The sequence below is a fragment of the Sinocyclocheilus grahami genome, unplaced genomic scaffold, assembly GCF_001515645.1.
Source record: "Sinocyclocheilus grahami isolate Dianchi unplaced genomic scaffold, SAMN03320097.WGS_v1.1 scaffold340.1, whole genome shotgun sequence".
Taxonomy (NCBI): Eukaryota; Metazoa; Chordata; class Actinopteri; order Cypriniformes; family Cyprinidae; genus Sinocyclocheilus; species Sinocyclocheilus grahami.
The window spans coordinates 1279830-1297774 of record NW_015505519.1 but is presented as its reverse complement, the minus strand read 5'-3'; the positions used below and the strand labels follow the sequence as shown (position 1 = coordinate 1297774).

The window sequence follows — 17945 nt, the reverse complement described above, 5'->3', positions numbered from 1 at the left end:
TCTGCATGCTTGATATGAGATCTATCTGAATTTAGAGCTGAGAGCTTGATTTTATATGAACCAGTAGGAGTCATAATAATGAGAATTATTATAACGAACATTAGACGCTGTAAATACGTGCTGGAGCGACCATGAGCTCATTTGATTTTGACACCTTTCAGACGTAGAATTCTTGGCATAAGTCATCAAACTCAATGGGTTCACCAGTGACAGGAATGAATGCCATGTAATGGAGAATAACTTGCATTTTAAAATCTATTCAAATTGAAAGCTATTTTAAATAGTAAAAATATTTCAAAATTGTACTGTTTTGTTGTACTTTGGATCAAATAAATGCAGCCTTGGTGAGCAGAAGAGAATTCTTCAAAAAACTAAAAATCTTACTGTTCAAAAACTTTTGACTGGTAGTGTAGGCTGATTATTCTTATAGATTGAAACAAATGTGCTTCAGCCAGAAAATGGGTATGAAACGTGCTCCGAGTCGCTGCAGAAAAAGAAATAATAATTAAACAACAACAAAAACTGGAAATGTTGCTGGAGACGGGCTTATTGAAAATGCAAACTGAATGTCTGCCAGCAGGAGGCGCTTTTAGAGTGATAAAACTAGCGGTTTCTCGTCGAAATATCGGAAATGTGTTTAAAAATCATAGCATCGTTATTGAAAAAAATTATATCGCGATACATATTGATATTGAATTATTGTCCAGCCCTAATATGTCTGTACTTTACTTTCACTTTGACACTAATAATATTCTAAACACAAATGACACTATTAATATTCTAAAAACTCAACCCGTGTTCTGCATGCTTGATATGAGATCTATCTGAATTTAGAGCTGAGAGCCTGATTTTATATGAACTAGTAGGAGTCATAATAATGAGAATTATTATAACGAACATTAGACTCTGTAAATACGTGCTGGAGCGACCATGAGCTCATTTGATTTTGACACCTTTCAGACGTAGAATTCTTGGCATAAGTCATCAAACTCAATGGGTTCACCAGTGACAGGAATGAATGCCATGTAATGGCGCTTTCACTTTTCTCGCTCTGCTCGGGTCTCTTGCGTCTGTGGGCTGCTCTCCACTGACATCCTATCTGACCCCCACCGGCCTGCTGTCATGTGGCTCACATTCCTGTCCAGCTCCCACACATTAATCAGACACCACCCTCACCACACACGTGCGCTTTCTTCAGAGGATTGCAGATGAAGTCTAAGACCAAACCCAGGTCTCATCATGACTGTAGAAGCTGCTTCATAGATTCCCAATGTGATTTTATCGATACCTCTGGGGTTTGTAGATTAAATTAGGGTGGCAGAAACACAGCGTCACACACGGCGGCCTAGAGTGAGCAGAGGCCGGGGGATAAAGTGAGGAATGGCCGGCGGGCTGAGTGAGGAGAGGCGGCGGATTCGACGAAGGAGTGTCCGGAGGGCTTGCGCAACCACATGTGACGAGCCCGGGCTGGATGTAGTATTTCCTCAGCGACCAGCACGGATCAGCTCCAGGCATGACGAAGCAGATATCGTCCTCTTTTGGACGGCCAAACAAAGTAGTTTTGCTTTCACAACGAAACACACAGCGCATTCACGACATGGCGGCAGCAACAATACCACAGCCAGAATAAAAGTTACGCCTTCTTTCTTTGCGTGAACATTTGGGCGACGTTATGCAAATCTTCCCACATAGTGATGTAGACGTAGGTATGTGGGGGTGTGTTAGAACGAGCCGTTTTAGGTAGGTGTGGCTGACTCTTAACTTTTATAAAGAATATCTCTTTGGATTTGAGACTTTAGTCTTTGCAACTTTACAGATCTTCTTTATGCACCAAGAGCTTGTAACACTCCAAAGAGAAAGGAAAAATTGAAATCGCATCATATGACCCCTTTAACCTTTTTTTTCCTAATGGAATAATAGACCCAAAATTGTCTCTCAGTCAACCACAGCAAATTGGCTCTCATCCATATATATATTTGAATATGTTTTAAAATTAAATTTATTCCTGTGAGACAAAGCTGAATTATCAGCTCCTTCACTATAGCTAATTTTTTTACTCCAGTAAAAACTTACATTTTTATCTCAATGTCACATGATTCTTCAGAAATCATTCTGATATGCTGATGTTGTGCCCAAAAAAACATTTATTATTATTATCAATGTTGGAAATGTTTTGTTGTCCAAGCTGCTTGTGTTTATACAATAAAATGTAATTTTTTATTTTTTTCATTTTTTGGTCTCAATTGCAGCAAATTGCTTCTCATTCATAGCGCAGGGGCTTGTAGGTAATAATATTAGTAAAAAAAAAACAAGCATTGAAACCTCACCGGAAATAGTATACTGTACCACCTGGGCACATTCTCTTTTCAGTTTAACTATGATTCATGATGCTCTAATCATATTCTGGCATACTATATAGTATGGATAGTCTGGAAATTGGGATGTAGCCAAGGTTTCAGGTTTTGGGAATGAGTTGTGCATGTCACCACACAGCAGGCTGTAATGTGAGATTAAATTTAGCATGGAAATTATTGAACAGCCGTACACACTACCTTTCAAATGTTTGGGGTTATAGAGATTTAAAAAAAATAATAATTTATAGTTTTATTCAGCAAAGATGCATTAAATGAATCAAAAGTGACAGTAAAGATTTTACATTATTACAAAAATATCTGTTTCAGATAACATGCTGTTCTTTGAAACATTGCATTCATTAAAGAATCCTGAAAAAAGTAATAGTTTCCACAAAAATATGAATATGTATTAATTCAAGTTTATTTGTATAGCGCTTTTCACGATACAAATCATTGCAAATGAATGCTTGGCTAAAGAGATGTGTCTTTAATCTAGATTTAAGCAGAGAGAGTGTGTCTGAACCCCGAACGTTATCAGGAAGGCTATTCTAGAGTTTGGGAGCCAAATGCGAAAAAGCTCTACCTCCTTTAGTGGACTTTGCTGTTCTAGGTACTACCAAAAGTCTAGAGTTTTGCGACCTTAGGGAGCGTGATGGATTGTAGCGTGGTAGAAGACTAGTTGGGTACGCAGGAGCTAACCCATTAAGAGCCTTATAGGTAAGTAATAATATTTTGTAACTGATACGGAACTTAATAGATAGCCAGTGCAGAGACTGTAGAATTGGGGTAATATGATCAGATTTTATTGACCTGGTAAGGACTCTAGCCGCTGCATTTTGGACTACCTGTAGCTTGTTTATTGAAGATGCAGGACAACCACCTAGCAGTGCATTACAATAGTCCAGTCTAGCGGTCATGAATGCATGAACTAGCTTTTCTGCATCAGAAACAGGTAACATGTTTCGTAACTTGGCAATGTTTCTAAGATGGAAGAATGCTGTTTTTGTAACATGGGAAATATGATTTTCAAAAGACAAGTTGCTATCTAATATAACACCCAGATTTATGACTGTAGAGGAAGTAACAGTACATCCGTCTAGTTGCAAATTGTAATCCAAGAGATTCTGTGTACTGTCTTTTGGTCCAATAAGTAATATCTTTGTCTTATCCAAATTTAATAAGAGAAAATTATTGGTCATCCAATCTTTTACATTTTTAACACACCCTGTTAGCTTAGATTATTTAGAAGTTTCATATTCAGTATCATCAGCATAACAGTGGAAACTACTCCCGCATTTTCTAATAATATTACCAAGGGCCAACATGCATATTGAAAATAGCAGAGGACCTTGGACAGATCCTTTTGGCACTCCATATTTTACTGGTGATAATTGAGATGACTCTCCATTTAAATTAACGTGGCTTTCTGCTGACATGTTTTCGAGTTGAAATGTGCTAACAAATCTATAAGAGGCAGTCGCATTCAGGTAGCATGTGCATCTGATTACATTTGACGCTGACTGAGAGAAACCGGCTGCCAGCTCTTGTAGACGGATACTGTAAGCCGTGGTAAAAATAGATGCCTGCTGGACTGGTTCACACTCTTTCCCACCGACCTCTCACGCACAGACTCAGGAACTGAGAACAACTTCATGTTTTTTCCAGTGAAGCTAGTCAGTAGATCAGGCTCGTGCCCACTACATCCATTAGCCAAAGAAAAGCTCCCACCCAACATGACCGCTTATTGTTATCATGGTCACAGAGGAGCTGATAGTAGAAGCTGTGACATATTCTGTGACTTGTAATGAGCCGGGTGTTGACTCACTGCAGGTCTAATGACCCCATGCAGCACCCTAAAACATCCAGAACACCTTAGCAGCACCCTAAAAACATCCAGAACACCCCAAAATACCAATAACATCCAGAACACCTTAACAACCACAGGCAACACCCAAAAAACATCCAGAACAACCTAGCAGCACCCTAACATACTAAGAACATCTAGAACAACCACACAGAACACCCTAGTAACACCCTAACAACCATCCAGAGGATATTAGCAACCACCTAGCAACACCCTAACAACCCTAAAAACATAAAGAGCATTCTAACAGCACCCTTACACACTAAGAACATCCTAACAGCCACAGAGAACACCCTAAAACTTCCATAACACTCTAGCAACACCCTAACAACCATCCAGAAGACATTAGCAATCACCTAGCAACACCAGAACACCCTAGAAACAACCTAAAACATCAACACCCTAACAACTATGGAGAACACCCTAGCAATGCCCTAAAAATAACCCTACAACACCAATAACATCCACAACACCCTAACAACCACAGGCAACACCCTTAAAACATACAGAACACACTAGCAGTACCATAAAACATACAGAACACCCTAGCAGTACATACTAAGAACATCTAGAACAACTACAGAGAACACCCTAACAACCCTAAAAACATCAAGAACATTCTAACAGCACCCTTACACACTTAACATCCAGAACACCCTAACAACCATAGAGAACACCCTAGCAATGCCTTAAAAACACCCAGAACACACTAGCAGCACCCTAACACATTAAGGACATCCAGAACACCCTAGCAACACCCTAACTACTACCCAGAACAATCTAGCAGTAACCTAACAACCACCTAGAACAACATAGCAACACCTTAAAGCATTCAGATCAGCCTAACAATCTCCAGAAGACCCTAGCAACACCATAAAAACAGGGAGCAGACAGTACAAGCTGCAATATATTCTGTGATTAGTAATGAACAAATATTCTATAAGTACATTTTTGACATATTTTTTATAAGTACATTTCACCGGAGGTGCAACAACATATTTTCTGGAAAGCTACTGACCTTAGCAACTTCATAGCAACCTGTAAAGTTTTGCATGGGCAAGCACTACTTATGTTTAAAAATCTAATTTATAAATAGACTGATAAAAGTTCCAAAGGTTTGTAGCAACACTGGACATATTTAGTCAGTTTAGTTCATTCATAAATAAGCTTTAGTTCGTCCTTGTAGTAGAACAAGCTGCTATTATAATATACGGTCAGGTTTTGGAATGAAGCCCACTCTGCAGATATCTTGGCGCAGGGCCCTTCCTGGAAGTCTCAGCTCCATTTATGTCCAGGGGGGAGTGAAAGCTAATACTGTACTGTACGAGAACCATCTCTCTGCATGAGGGATCTTTCATATCTCCCTCGGCATGGACGAAACTGTAAGGAATAAATGCTTCTAATGGTGTGTCAGACTCTCATTTAAACAAAGCACAGACACATTTGTCCTCACTAAAGCATAGTTAGATGGTTATTCATACACTTAGTGTTGAAAGTGAAATGTAGACTTGTGATATTTAATTCTGTGTAACAAAATATCTCATCTTACAATATAAATTGTAGGCACAGGGAAGCTTGTACTTTTTAGAGACAGGAATTTAGATGTTAGATTTATATTTAATTGTTGTTATATTTTTAAAATTAATTATGTCTATTTAACATGGTAATTTGGTGATGAATTAAATATAAAAAGTGGTTAAAAATAAAACACAGTAAATGATAATATGTTACTAATTGAGCTGATTAATTTTAACCATCAAATACAATTAATCCTATTCATATTTTAGTTAAGAGTTAAATACAAATTTATTTAAATTTTGATTAACAATCAAATATGAGACATTTACATTTAAAATTTATTTTTAAGCACATTGACAAATCTGAACAGCATTTGCTGCTAAATCTTACAAACATTTAACATGTTTATTTTACATTTGGCACCCTATATGATGTATTCTTATATATACATACTCATACTGTAATCATGGCAGACCAGAGTGTTATTGGTTGTGTCTTCTTCTCTCTTTCTCTTTTCCTTCCTGTGATATAGACGGAGGCAAAGGGTGACCTACTTAAACCGGCCGAATAATCCGGCGAATTAGGCCAATGTTTCATATTTCATTATTTTTGTTCATTTGGATCACAAGAGCTCAGATTCCACAGGAGATTTAGATAAGCACAGAAATGCTCCCTCCGGCGGGTCAGCTGTGTGTTAGTGGACCACGCCTGTCTGATTGGAGGCACCCCGCAGACTCCCCGAAGCAGTTAAACAAAGAATCTTTTAGTGCTGTGTGCTGTTTTAGTCAGGACATCCAGTAGACCTGCTGTTAAAATCCACAGAAATAAATTTAGCATTGATCTCTATAATACTAAATATGTTTTTTTTTCTTCTGTGCCACAAAATAAAAAATGTAATATTCTAGCGAAAAAAAGTTAAACCATATCTGGAGACCAGAATATCACATACTTGGGGGCCACCCAGAACACCCTAGCAACACCCTAAAACATCTGGAACACCAAAGCAACACCCTAACAACCACCTAGAACCTAGCAGCACCCTAAAAAAATCCAGAACACCTTAAAAACATCCTAGAAACCACCCAGAACACTATAGCAACACCCTAACAACCACCTATAGCAACACTCCTAAAACATCTAGAACACTCTAGTAACACCCTAACAACCACCCAGAAGACCCTAAAACTATCCAGAACATTCCCAACAACCACAACACCCCTAAAACCAATCTAGAACACTTTAGCAACACCCTAAAAACCGCTCAGATGACCTTAGCAGCACCCAACCTATGAACATCCTGAACACCCTAGTAACACCATAACAACCACCTAGAAGGCCCTAAAAACTATCCAGAAGACTCCAACAACTACCTAGAACACACTAGCAACACCCAAACTGTGCAGAACACCTCAGCAACACCACCCAGATGACCCTAAAAAATATCCAGAACGTCAAAAAAACTAAAGAAAAAAACCCCATCTAGAACACTCTAGCAACCACCTAGCAACTTCTGAAAAAACGGTCCAGAACACCCTAGCAACACTTTAGCAACCACCCAGAAGACCCTAAACTTATCCAGAACACTCCAACAACCACAACACCCCTAAATCCTCTCTAGAACACTTTATCAACACCCTAACAACCACCAGAACACTCTAGCAACCGCCTAGCAACACCCTAAAAACCGCCCAGATGACCTTAGGCTGGCTATATACATCCTGAACACACTAGTAACACCATAACAACCACCCAGAAGGCCCTAAAAACTATCCAGAAGACTCCAACAACTACCTAGAACACTCTAGCAACACCCAAACTATGCAGAACACCTCTGCAACACCACCCAGAAGACCCTAACAGCCACCCATTTACAACACCCTAGTAACCACCTAGCAACACCCTAAAAATTGTCCAGAACTCTCTAGAAACACCTTAACAACCATCTAGAGCACTGTAGCATCATGGCCTTTGCAAAAGCTGCTTGAGAAAATGTAAAAATCTAGTTCTATTATATATTTTACTTACAAAGTGACATATGTAATAATGAAGTGGATCATCTATGTGTCTTTCTCATGACTGAGTACGATGTGCTGGCATCATTGGGTCTGTTTGTATGATGGTGATATGCCGGATGGTTGATGCGGACTGTCTATTTCACCCGCTGCTGTTTTAGAGTAGTGTTGTTCTGTGTTTTATCCACCATGTTGCAGTGTGTGAATCTGCTGTTAAGTGGATGCTTGATGTTGTGCTGATGGTATCTGTTCAGCTCTAGGTCCAGTGCTGCAATTACTGTCTTCTGTAAGCCTGGAAACAGCAATTGTGCAGTTTCTTCGTCAGCTGCTTGTCTGTTTAGATGTGTGTAGATGTGTTAATGGCTTGTGCTTGTGCTGTTCCATTTTCTCCTTAATTTTAGGGTTAGATTTTTGCATTTTGAACAGTTCTGCTTAGTTTCCTGTTTACTTCAGAAAATATAAAAAATATAAGATGTACTTACAAATTGTAGTCCGTTACTGATTCCAAATTACATGACAAAAATTGTAGTTAGTAATGCAATCCATTGCATTACACATTTTAGGTAATATAATCAGACTATTTTTGATTACTTTTGATCTAATTGATCACATAGATTTAAATAGGATAATCTTGTAACATATTGATATAAAAATATAAAGAGAAAGAAATATATTCCATTAGTTTTTATTAACAACACAAAGTGCATAAGTAATAATGAAATCATAAAAATGTAAAGCTACAATAAATCATTTTAAAACAACAATCAAACTAAAACACTTAAAAAGATTAAATATTTTATTTATTATGGTTTATTTTGTCAGATGCTGTGTGGCTTCTCAACACCCTCGTGTGAATGTCCACAAAACTGGAAGGACAATTCAAAAAATGAGAATCCATAAATTATTAATAATTTGTTGCTACTGTGTGAATAATATGTAATCAATAAAAAGTAACTGTAGTCTGATTACGAATATTTTAAAGTATAATATAATATAATTACAAGTACGCAAGTACAAGTACTCCAGATTACAAGTAATCAGTTACAACCCAGCACTGTTTGTTGTAATGATAGTTATGGTGCTAACTAATTATGTATTTATCTGGTTTTCTATTTAATTGCAGGGATGCTGCAGAATGGAAAGAAGTTTGACTCGTCACGAGACAGAAACAAGCCATTCAAATTCAAGATCGGCCGACAGGAAGTCATCAAGGGCTGGGAGGAAGGAGTTGCACAGGTATTTGAGCCTGATGCTGTGCTGCATGTATTCTTAAACATTTCTGTCGGTTTCCACTTGCTCTATAGTATTTCCATCTACTTTCAGATGAGTTTGGGTCAGCGGGTGAAGATCACCTGCACCCCAGATATGGCTTATGGGGCCACGGGACACCCTGGTGTCATTCCTCCCAATGCCACACTTATATTTGACGTGGAGCTGCTGAAACTGGAGTGAACCACTAGCTTATGCAGGGCTGAAGTCCTCAAATGGAGAAGGAGAAACACGAGTCCCCGCCCCACCAACAAAACCTTCTTAATATTCTAGACACTCTCCGCATAAACATGTGTGTTTTTTTTGCCAATAAGTGTAATGTGAATCTTTCTACACATGACCTTAACACTATTTTGGCATCATGTTTCATGCAAAGTGTTTTTTTTCATACTACACTTTCCTGAAACTATGTGAATACAATAGGATCATTCAATCAGTATTTTAATTTGTACCAGACTAAATCCACTGTCTTGGTGAATTTGGTAGGGTTAGTATTTCACAGGAGGATGTAATGGGTTATAATTCTGAATTCTGAGGGGCATTAACAACCACTGTCTGCATTGCCACTTTTGATAAAAGTATATCCTGCTGAATGCATATGATACAATGATAATGTTACTGTATTTACATTTTATATATAAATCTGTCCCTTATAAACATTTGCTGTAAGTCTCATTCAAATCTATACAAATGGGACATGGAACAAACTGAATATGTACGTTGGAGTGCTTTGGCTTCAATTGTCATTTTATCAACTTGCTCTTAATAAAGATATTTGAACTCTTTGACATCTTTGTGCTGTTGCAACTGGAACTGATACATTTATTATTGATTATTTTATCTGATCTCCTACCTTCAATTGTCATTTTATCAACTTGCTCTTAATAAAGATATTTGAACTCTTTGACATCTTTGTGCTGTTGCAACTGGAACTGATATTTTAATTAATTATTGATTATTTTATCTGATCTCCTACAACTGTGTGTAAGATAAGAGAGAGCAGGCAGTAAGAATATTCAGTGTATCGTAACTTGGAGGTGAGACATTAACCAAAATTAATATGCATTTGTATAAAGGCATTATTAAGGCCGAGACACTGCAGGTTTTAAAAATCATTTCTCATTACAGTTTTGTTTTTGTATGAAGATAGATAGATGGATGGATGGATGGATGGATGGATGGATAGCTAGATAGATAGATAGATAGATAGATAGATAGATGGATGGATGGATGGATGGATGGATGGCTAGATGGATGGATGGATGGATAGATAGATAGATGGATGGATGGATGGATGGATGGATGGATGGATGGATATATGGATGGATGGATGGATGGATGGATGGATAGATAGATAGATGGATGGATGGATGGATGGATAGATGGATGGATAGATATATAGATAGATGGATGGATGGATAGATGGATGGATGGATAGCTAGCTAGATAGATAGATAGATGGATGAGATAGATAGATAGATGGATGGATAGATGGATGGATGGATGTATGGATGGATGGATGGATAGATAGATGGATGGATGGATGGAGGGATGGATGGATGGATAGATAGATAGATAGACAGATAGATAGACAGATAGATAGATGGATGGATGGATGGATAGATAGATAGATATATAGATAGATAGATGGATGGATGGATGGATGGATAGATAGATATATAGATAGATAGATGGATGGATGGATGGATGGATAGATAGATATATAGATAGATAGATGGATGGATGGATGGATGGATGGATGGATAGATAGATAGATAGATAGATAGATAGATAGATAGATGGATGGATAGATGGATGGATATATGGATGGATGGATAGATAGATAGATGGATGGATGGAGGGATGGATGGATAGATAGATAGGTAGATAGATAGATAGATAGATAGAGAAGCGTTGCCTCACAAACAAAAACAGTGGGATATGTCGCCACCTGCAGAAATTATTATGACAGCGATTTTGAAACCCTCAAAATAATCGGTGTCGTATCGCTATACTATATCATACTAACTATACTATATCACTGTAACTATAACTGTTATTTTATGGCGGCTCTTAGACACAAATAATATCCGAACATTTCAGAAACATTAAAAGGAACCTTTGATTCAAAGCCTCTTCACCCTCCGTGCTGAAATATACTACACATCCGGGTCAGAGCTGCAGGTCGCTTGATGCTGATTGGCTGTTTTTGGTTTGTTGTTAACTGTGATTGGCTGGAACGCACCACGTCTGTCAGTGAGCGTGTGTCGTCGGTGTCTGGTAAATAGAAAGAACGCAAGGTCAGAAATGGATATTGTTTTGTTTTTCAACGTTTTGTTTTAAGACATTATGATGTCACCGCTTGTATGTAGGTGTTATTTTGACGTACATTGTCCTAGATTATCAATCGCTGTTAGTATGCGAAAGCTTTAAGCTGTATAATCTAAATAGGCCTGTAAGGTTGCAAACTTTAATGGACAAAAAGTGAAAGCAGGTCATTGTCAGAGATGCATACGGTTTTTAAATGTGACATGCTTTGATTAATGGTAATAAATGTCATGTAATATTATAATAAAATAGTTTGTGGGTGACATTCAGGATTAATGATACACTGCAGGTCAAAAGTGTGGAATCATTCAAATAAATCAATAACTAGAATTTATAATAAATGCTTTCTATTTTAACATTTTAAAATGTAATTTATTTCTGTGATGCAAAGCTAAGTTTTCAGCATCATTACTCCAGTCTTCGATGATCCTTCAGAAATCATTCTAATGTGCTCAAGAAACAGTTCGTATTTCATCTCTCATTTCTTACTCCTATTTATCAATGTTGAAACATTTTTCTGTTTCTTTTTATTAGGTATCTATGAGTAACTAAACCCGCTTTACCCAATGCATACAGCATGTTGACTGCAAGGAAGGCATGCGTGTCTTTGACAGCCAGACGACTTCTGGGGGCATCTGTATCGTCGACCCTTGACCCCCAGCGTCACCCTAGAGCGCTCCGTACCGCCGCCCCACACAGAGATGAAGTGAAGCTCCACAAGGGCTGGGCTGCCCTGGCCAAGAAGCAGCTGAAAGGGAAAAACCCTGAGGATCTGATCTGGAGGACCCCAGAAGGCATCTCTGTTAAACCTGTATACACTCAGACAGACACCGCCGCGGTCCAAGATGAGCTGCCGGGAGTCTTCCCATTCACCCGAGGGCCTTACCCCACCATGTACACCTACAGACCCTGGACCATCAGGCAATATGCTGGATTCAGCACTGTAGAGGAAAGCAACAAGTTTTACAGGGATAACATTAAAGGTATGATGTCACAGCATTAAAACTACCGAGTGAAACTATCGAGTGAAATTATATATTGTGTTATATAGTAATACTGTCATAAAAAAATATAAAATAAAATAAATAACTTTAAAATAAACTGTCAAAATAAAACATTGAATATATACAAAACATTTATTAAGATTGTTATATTTATATAAATATTTTTCTATAATATAAAATATACTTTGTAAGATAAAATAAATACTTTTAAGAAGATGAAGACTAAATGTTTTCCAATAATTTATATTGATAGATAATATAAAATAAAAAACTTTTAAACACATTTTATATAATTATTTATATAAATATATTTATATAGTGCAAAAGTCTTTTAATATTATAACTTAAGAAATGTTTTTAATCGTCTAATGACTTCTCTTAATAGATAATATAAAACAAAACACTTACTAAAAAGATCTATATATAAAAAAATATTTTTTATAAATATATAAAATTAAAAAAAATGTATAATATTAAAATGAAAAATTTTATCATACAAATATTGTTTATTTGCATGCCATGTGACCATGAATGTGTTGTTGAATTATTATACAATATTAACTTAAGATTTCAGAGGAACTGCTAATAAATATTTAGGTCAAGGTTTGGCTCACAGAAATCTTTGATATAAGTCAAATACAAACAGTTTTTCCTTTGCAGCGGGCCAGCAGGGCCTTTCTGTAGCTTTTGACCTTGCGACACACAGAGGTTATGACTCTGACAATCCCAGAGTTCATGGGGATGTGGGAATGGCAGGTGTAGCTATTGACACCGTAGAAGACACCAAACTGCTGTTCGACGGCATCCCGCTGGAGAAGATGTCGGTATCCATGACGATGAACGGAGCCGTCATTCCCATTCTAGCCATGTTCATCGTGACCGGAGAAGAGCAAGGAGTGCCCAAGGAGAAGCTGACCGGCACCATCCAGAACGACATCCTCAAAGAGTTCATGGTGCGAAACACCTACATCTTCCCTCCAGAGCCGTCAATGCACGCCATCGCTGATATCTTCGCCTACACCTCAAAGGTACGGCTTGAGTGGCAGGACTTTTATATCTTTTTTTTTATATAGTCCACTGTCCGTGCTCAGATCGTTTTTGTTTTTAAATCGCTCATATTTCTTTTTATTTTTTATTCTTCCAGTGACTTATAATGATAGAGTATTCAGCATCCTAGCATGTGCTTTGTACAGCCTTGTAGTTTTGACCATCTTTATAGAATCGATATTCAGACAGTATCTGACCTCCACACTCTGTAAAACATTGGATTTCCTTTCTTACAGAATATGCCCAAGTTTAATTCTATTTCCATCAGTGGATACCACATACAGGAAGCTGGAGCTGATGCCATCCTGGAGTTGGCTTACACTATTGCCAACGGACTGGAGTACTGCAGAACTGGACTGAAGGCTGGACTCACCATCGATGAGTTCGCTCCCAGGTTAGCTTGGAAATTCACTTTGTCATTTCCATATTCTTTTACTTCTTCTCTTCTTAATAATAGTGGACCCTTTTCACAAGACTGTGATGATGCGTTATACGTAAAAAATTAAAAAAATTTTTTTTTTTAAATGTATGTACATTTATAACACTATACTTTGTTTTCTATCACCTTTGCATCAAATTACAAAAAAAAGAAAAAAAGGTTAGTTAACGCTAATGCAAGGGTGTTTCTAATGCAGCGTCTATGGGAGGGACGGTAAATTTAATATAACTGCCGTTAACAGTTCTTTTGAAAGTCGTGAAAACGCTTTTCTTTTGCATTTTGAACAAAAGGGAATACAAAAAAAAAAAATTTGTTGTACTCTCCCATTCACTGCCCTCGAAGTTTACCCAGCTTTGACGACTTCTGCTTCTGAGAAACCCAGAAATGTGAAAAAGGTCTATAATAATAATAATAATAATAATAATACTTGTTAAATAATATTATGCAATGCAATGTGGTCATGATAAGAATAATAAAATAAGAAAGTAGTAGTAATAATAATACTGTACATATTATTCATTCATGATTTATGATTAATACAAATTTGAATTACTGGATTTTTGCTAATTAATGAAATGTATAAAAAAAATTAATAAAGTATTAAATGTGATATTATTATTAATGATAGTTGTTATTATTAAAAATAATTTATTAATAATAAATACATATTAAATGATATATTACAAAATACACGAATAATAATTATCATACTGAGTATAAAATAATGAATACTACTATTACTACTAGTAATAGAAGTGCATTTTAATAATTCATCTATTTTATTGTTTCATTGATACCATTTTAATTTATTCCTTTTTTATTAATACATTTATATTCAATTGTATTGATTGTATAAATGTTATTAAATATTATTATTGCTATTACTAATACTAAATGTGAGTACATTATGAATTCAATTACTATAATTTTATTTAATGCATATTAGTTAATACATTACAAAGATGTTAGTTAGAATTATATGGTAATCTAGCATTACATACTACAAATGAATGATTATAATAATATTGATAAAATATTATTATTATTGCACTTCTACTACTAATAGAAATACATATTAAATTGTATTGTTTAAATAAATATTAATCTAATTATTGATATTATTCTATTACTACTTTTACATATACATATTATTTCTAATTAATTCAACTACTATAATTATTATTAATAATACATAATTATAATTATAATAACAACGAAGAATAACACAGCTGATGTATTGGTTTTCTAAAGGTTTCATATACAGTATGAAGGCATGTAGTGCGATTTTTATGCATGATCTCTTTTTAGATTGTCATTCTTCTGGGGGATCGGCATGAACTTTTATATGGAAATAGCAAAGCTGAGGGCAGCGCGGCGATTGTGGGCGACGCTTATCAAAGAGAAGTTCCAACCCAAGAACTCCAAATCTCTCCTGCTGAGAACTCACTGTCAGACATCAGGATGGTCCCTCACTGAGCAGGTACTGTCACTGAACTCGGCTCAAACTGTTCATGCCTGCTTTTTGTCACATTAAACAAGCTGTGGTGCAGTAAAGTGTAAAAGTGTTAAATCACATTTTTGACATGCAATACATGATATGTTGGCCGTTTCTTAAAGGGGTCATCTGATGCCCATTTTACACAAGTTGATATGATTCTTTAGGGTCTTAATGAAAAGTCTATAACATACTTTGGTTAAAATTTCTCAATGGTAGTGTAAAAAACACCTTTTTTACCCTGTCAAAATCTGCTCTGTTTTCAGCAAGCCATTTTAGTCCATATTGCTTTAAATGCTAATGAGCTCTGCTGACCCCGCCCCTCTCTTCTGTGGGGTGACGAGCAGACTGTAAACTTCAGCCGTGAAACTGGCTAACTAGCATGTTATTAGGAAAGGCGATTTGCAAAGATTCATAAAAAACCCTTATACTCACTTCATCTGTTGATGAAGCTGGATCACGAATGATTCGCGCGAACATAGATGCATTTAGGCAGATTGGGATCAGCACATTCCCTTCAAAACGAAAGTAACATTAATCCTCTGCGTCTCAGATGTCGGGAGTAAACGACGAATGCTATATTCATTATTACATCCAACAACAAAACACCTCAGTCGCTTAATTGGAGACGTTCTTGTCTTCCCCTGCACTAGAGTCGATACAGTGGGGGACTGATGACAGCTCACTCAGGGCGGGTCTAAGGTAAGACGCTAGTGTCAATCAACTATCGTGGGAGGGGCCTGTGCAGAACTACGTCATTCTGACAGGAATCTGAGAGCAGCCTGATTTGAGAAAGGGGATTTTAAAATAGGGATTTTTATCATTATAGGATGGATGTGTACACACACTTACAACACACATTTATGTTCAAACAACTTGTAAAGTGAATTTTGCATCCGATGACCCCTTTAAATTTCTGTGATGATATGCTAGGTAGCTGCGTCCGAAGGTGAAATATCATTTTCCAAAATGCTGCTGTATTTTGAACAAATTATGTTCTGATGGGTCTGATTAAATCTGCCTCATTTGCTCTTCAGGACCCTTACAACAATGTGATCCGTACCGTGATCGAGGCCATGGCTGCAGTGTTTGGAGGCACACAGTCTCTGCACACTAACTCTTTTGACGAGGCTCTGGGTCTGCCCACCGTCAAGAGCGCCCGCATCGCCCGCAATACACAGATCATCATCCAGGAGGAGTCGGGCATCCCGAAGGTGGCTGACCCCTGGGGTGGGTCCTACATGATGGAGGCCCTCACCAATGACGTGTACAACTCAGCACTCAAGGTTTGTACTATAGAGAACCGCTCATTAAAAAAACTTCTATTATCTTGATAAACTTTCTCTAATCTGTTCTTATTTATGTGTTTTGCATCATAGTAAATGGTGACAACTGTATTTAATTATAATCTGTGGTAATGGATTTTTATCCTCATATGTCTGCATAATAAAAAATCCCACCTGACTTTATATCTAGATCTGTAATTAAACACTTGATAAACACATCAAATGATTAATGACAACATACACTGTAGAAATTTTGGCTTATACAAATTTTGATGTTATGGTTGGTAATTGATATGATCTAGCCAGTATTAAAAGTCTGTGTTTTTATAATAATATTATAACTACTATAATTAATAATAAAGTAAAATAAATAAATAAACATTATAATTAAAATAAATAATAAATATGGTGGATGGCTAATATGGTCAATATAAATTATTATTATTATTAATAATAATAATAATAATATAATTATGAATTGCATTATTATTATACATGCATGTTAAATATTACAAAGTACATGTTAAATAATAATGATAATAAAATAATTGATACATTTAATCATAATGATGATAGAAGTACATATATGTAATAAATCTATTTTGTTTTATTAATACAGTTTTAATTTAAGCTGCAGAGATGCTTTACACCTGAAATTGAATTCATTTCATAATTAGTGAAATTTGCAACATTTGTTATTTTCCTGTTTAGGCTTTGAAACAATCTGTATTGTATTATAAGTGATATATAAATAAATGTGACTTGACTTATTAATTTATTAAATTGTATAAATATTATTACTATTATTATTACAAATCAAATAATTTGTTATTTGAATTTATTGAAATTAATACTAATTTAGAATGTAATATCCTTATTATTATTATGAAATTTTTATGCTTATAAAAATAAGCAGTTACTTAAAGGGGTCCTATTATGCTCTTTTACAAAGTCTTGATTTTGTTTTGGGGGTGTACTAGAACATGCTCTCATGCTTGGTGGTTCGAAAAACACATTATTTTTCACATAATTTACATTATTAAAATCCCTTCCCCCCCAGCCTGCCACAAACGGCTCGATTAGTTCCGGCTTTCATGAAGGTCCGCCTTCCGAAAAACAAAATGTGTTGTGATTGGTTAGCTGTCCCAGTGCGTTGTGATTGGCGAACAGCTTAGAGGGTGTTTCAGTACTGCCCCGCCCCTTGCTCCGTCTTTCAACAAAATCTTTTTGGCGAATCCGGCACTACTCACTCGTGATGTGAAAGCTGTCCTCAGTAAAATGCGCAGCACACAATAGCAAATTGGGGTTATAATGCTCAGGAACAGAGTT

General features: G+C 36.4%; 2 protein-coding genes across 3 annotated transcripts in view; both read left to right on the top strand.

Annotated features, from left to right (window-relative positions):
* Positions 1–8862: 8862 nt before the first annotated feature.
* LOC107603105 (peptidyl-prolyl cis-trans isomerase FKBP1B-like) lies at positions 8863–9782 on the top strand. The gene is made up of 2 exons (XM_016295817.1): positions 8863–8984; positions 9072–9782. Exons 1-2 carry the CDS (start codon positions 8874–8876, stop codon positions 9198–9200), a joined length of 240 nt encoding a protein of 79 aa, XP_016151303.1. The 5' UTR covers positions 8863–8873; the 3' UTR covers positions 9201–9782.
* Positions 9783–11251: 1469 nt separating this feature from the next.
* mmut (methylmalonyl CoA mutase) overlaps positions 11252–17945 on the top strand; it is a 48239-nt gene continuing 41545 nt past the window's right edge. The window contains exons 1-6 of one of the 2 annotated variants that reach the window (XM_016295815.1): positions 11252–11317; positions 11880–12328; positions 13010–13377; positions 13633–13790; positions 15144–15315; positions 16368–16616. In XM_016295815.1, the coding sequence (XP_016151301.1) occupies positions 11923–12328; positions 13010–13377; positions 13633–13790; positions 15144–15315; positions 16368–16616 (1353 nt within the window). In that variant the 5' untranslated portion in view covers positions 11252–11317; positions 11880–11922. Of the gene's footprint in view, positions 11386–11879; positions 12329–13009; positions 13378–13632; positions 13791–15143; positions 15316–16367; positions 16617–17945 lie in introns of both variants that reach the window. The other variant, XM_016295816.1, reaches the window with a different exon arrangement.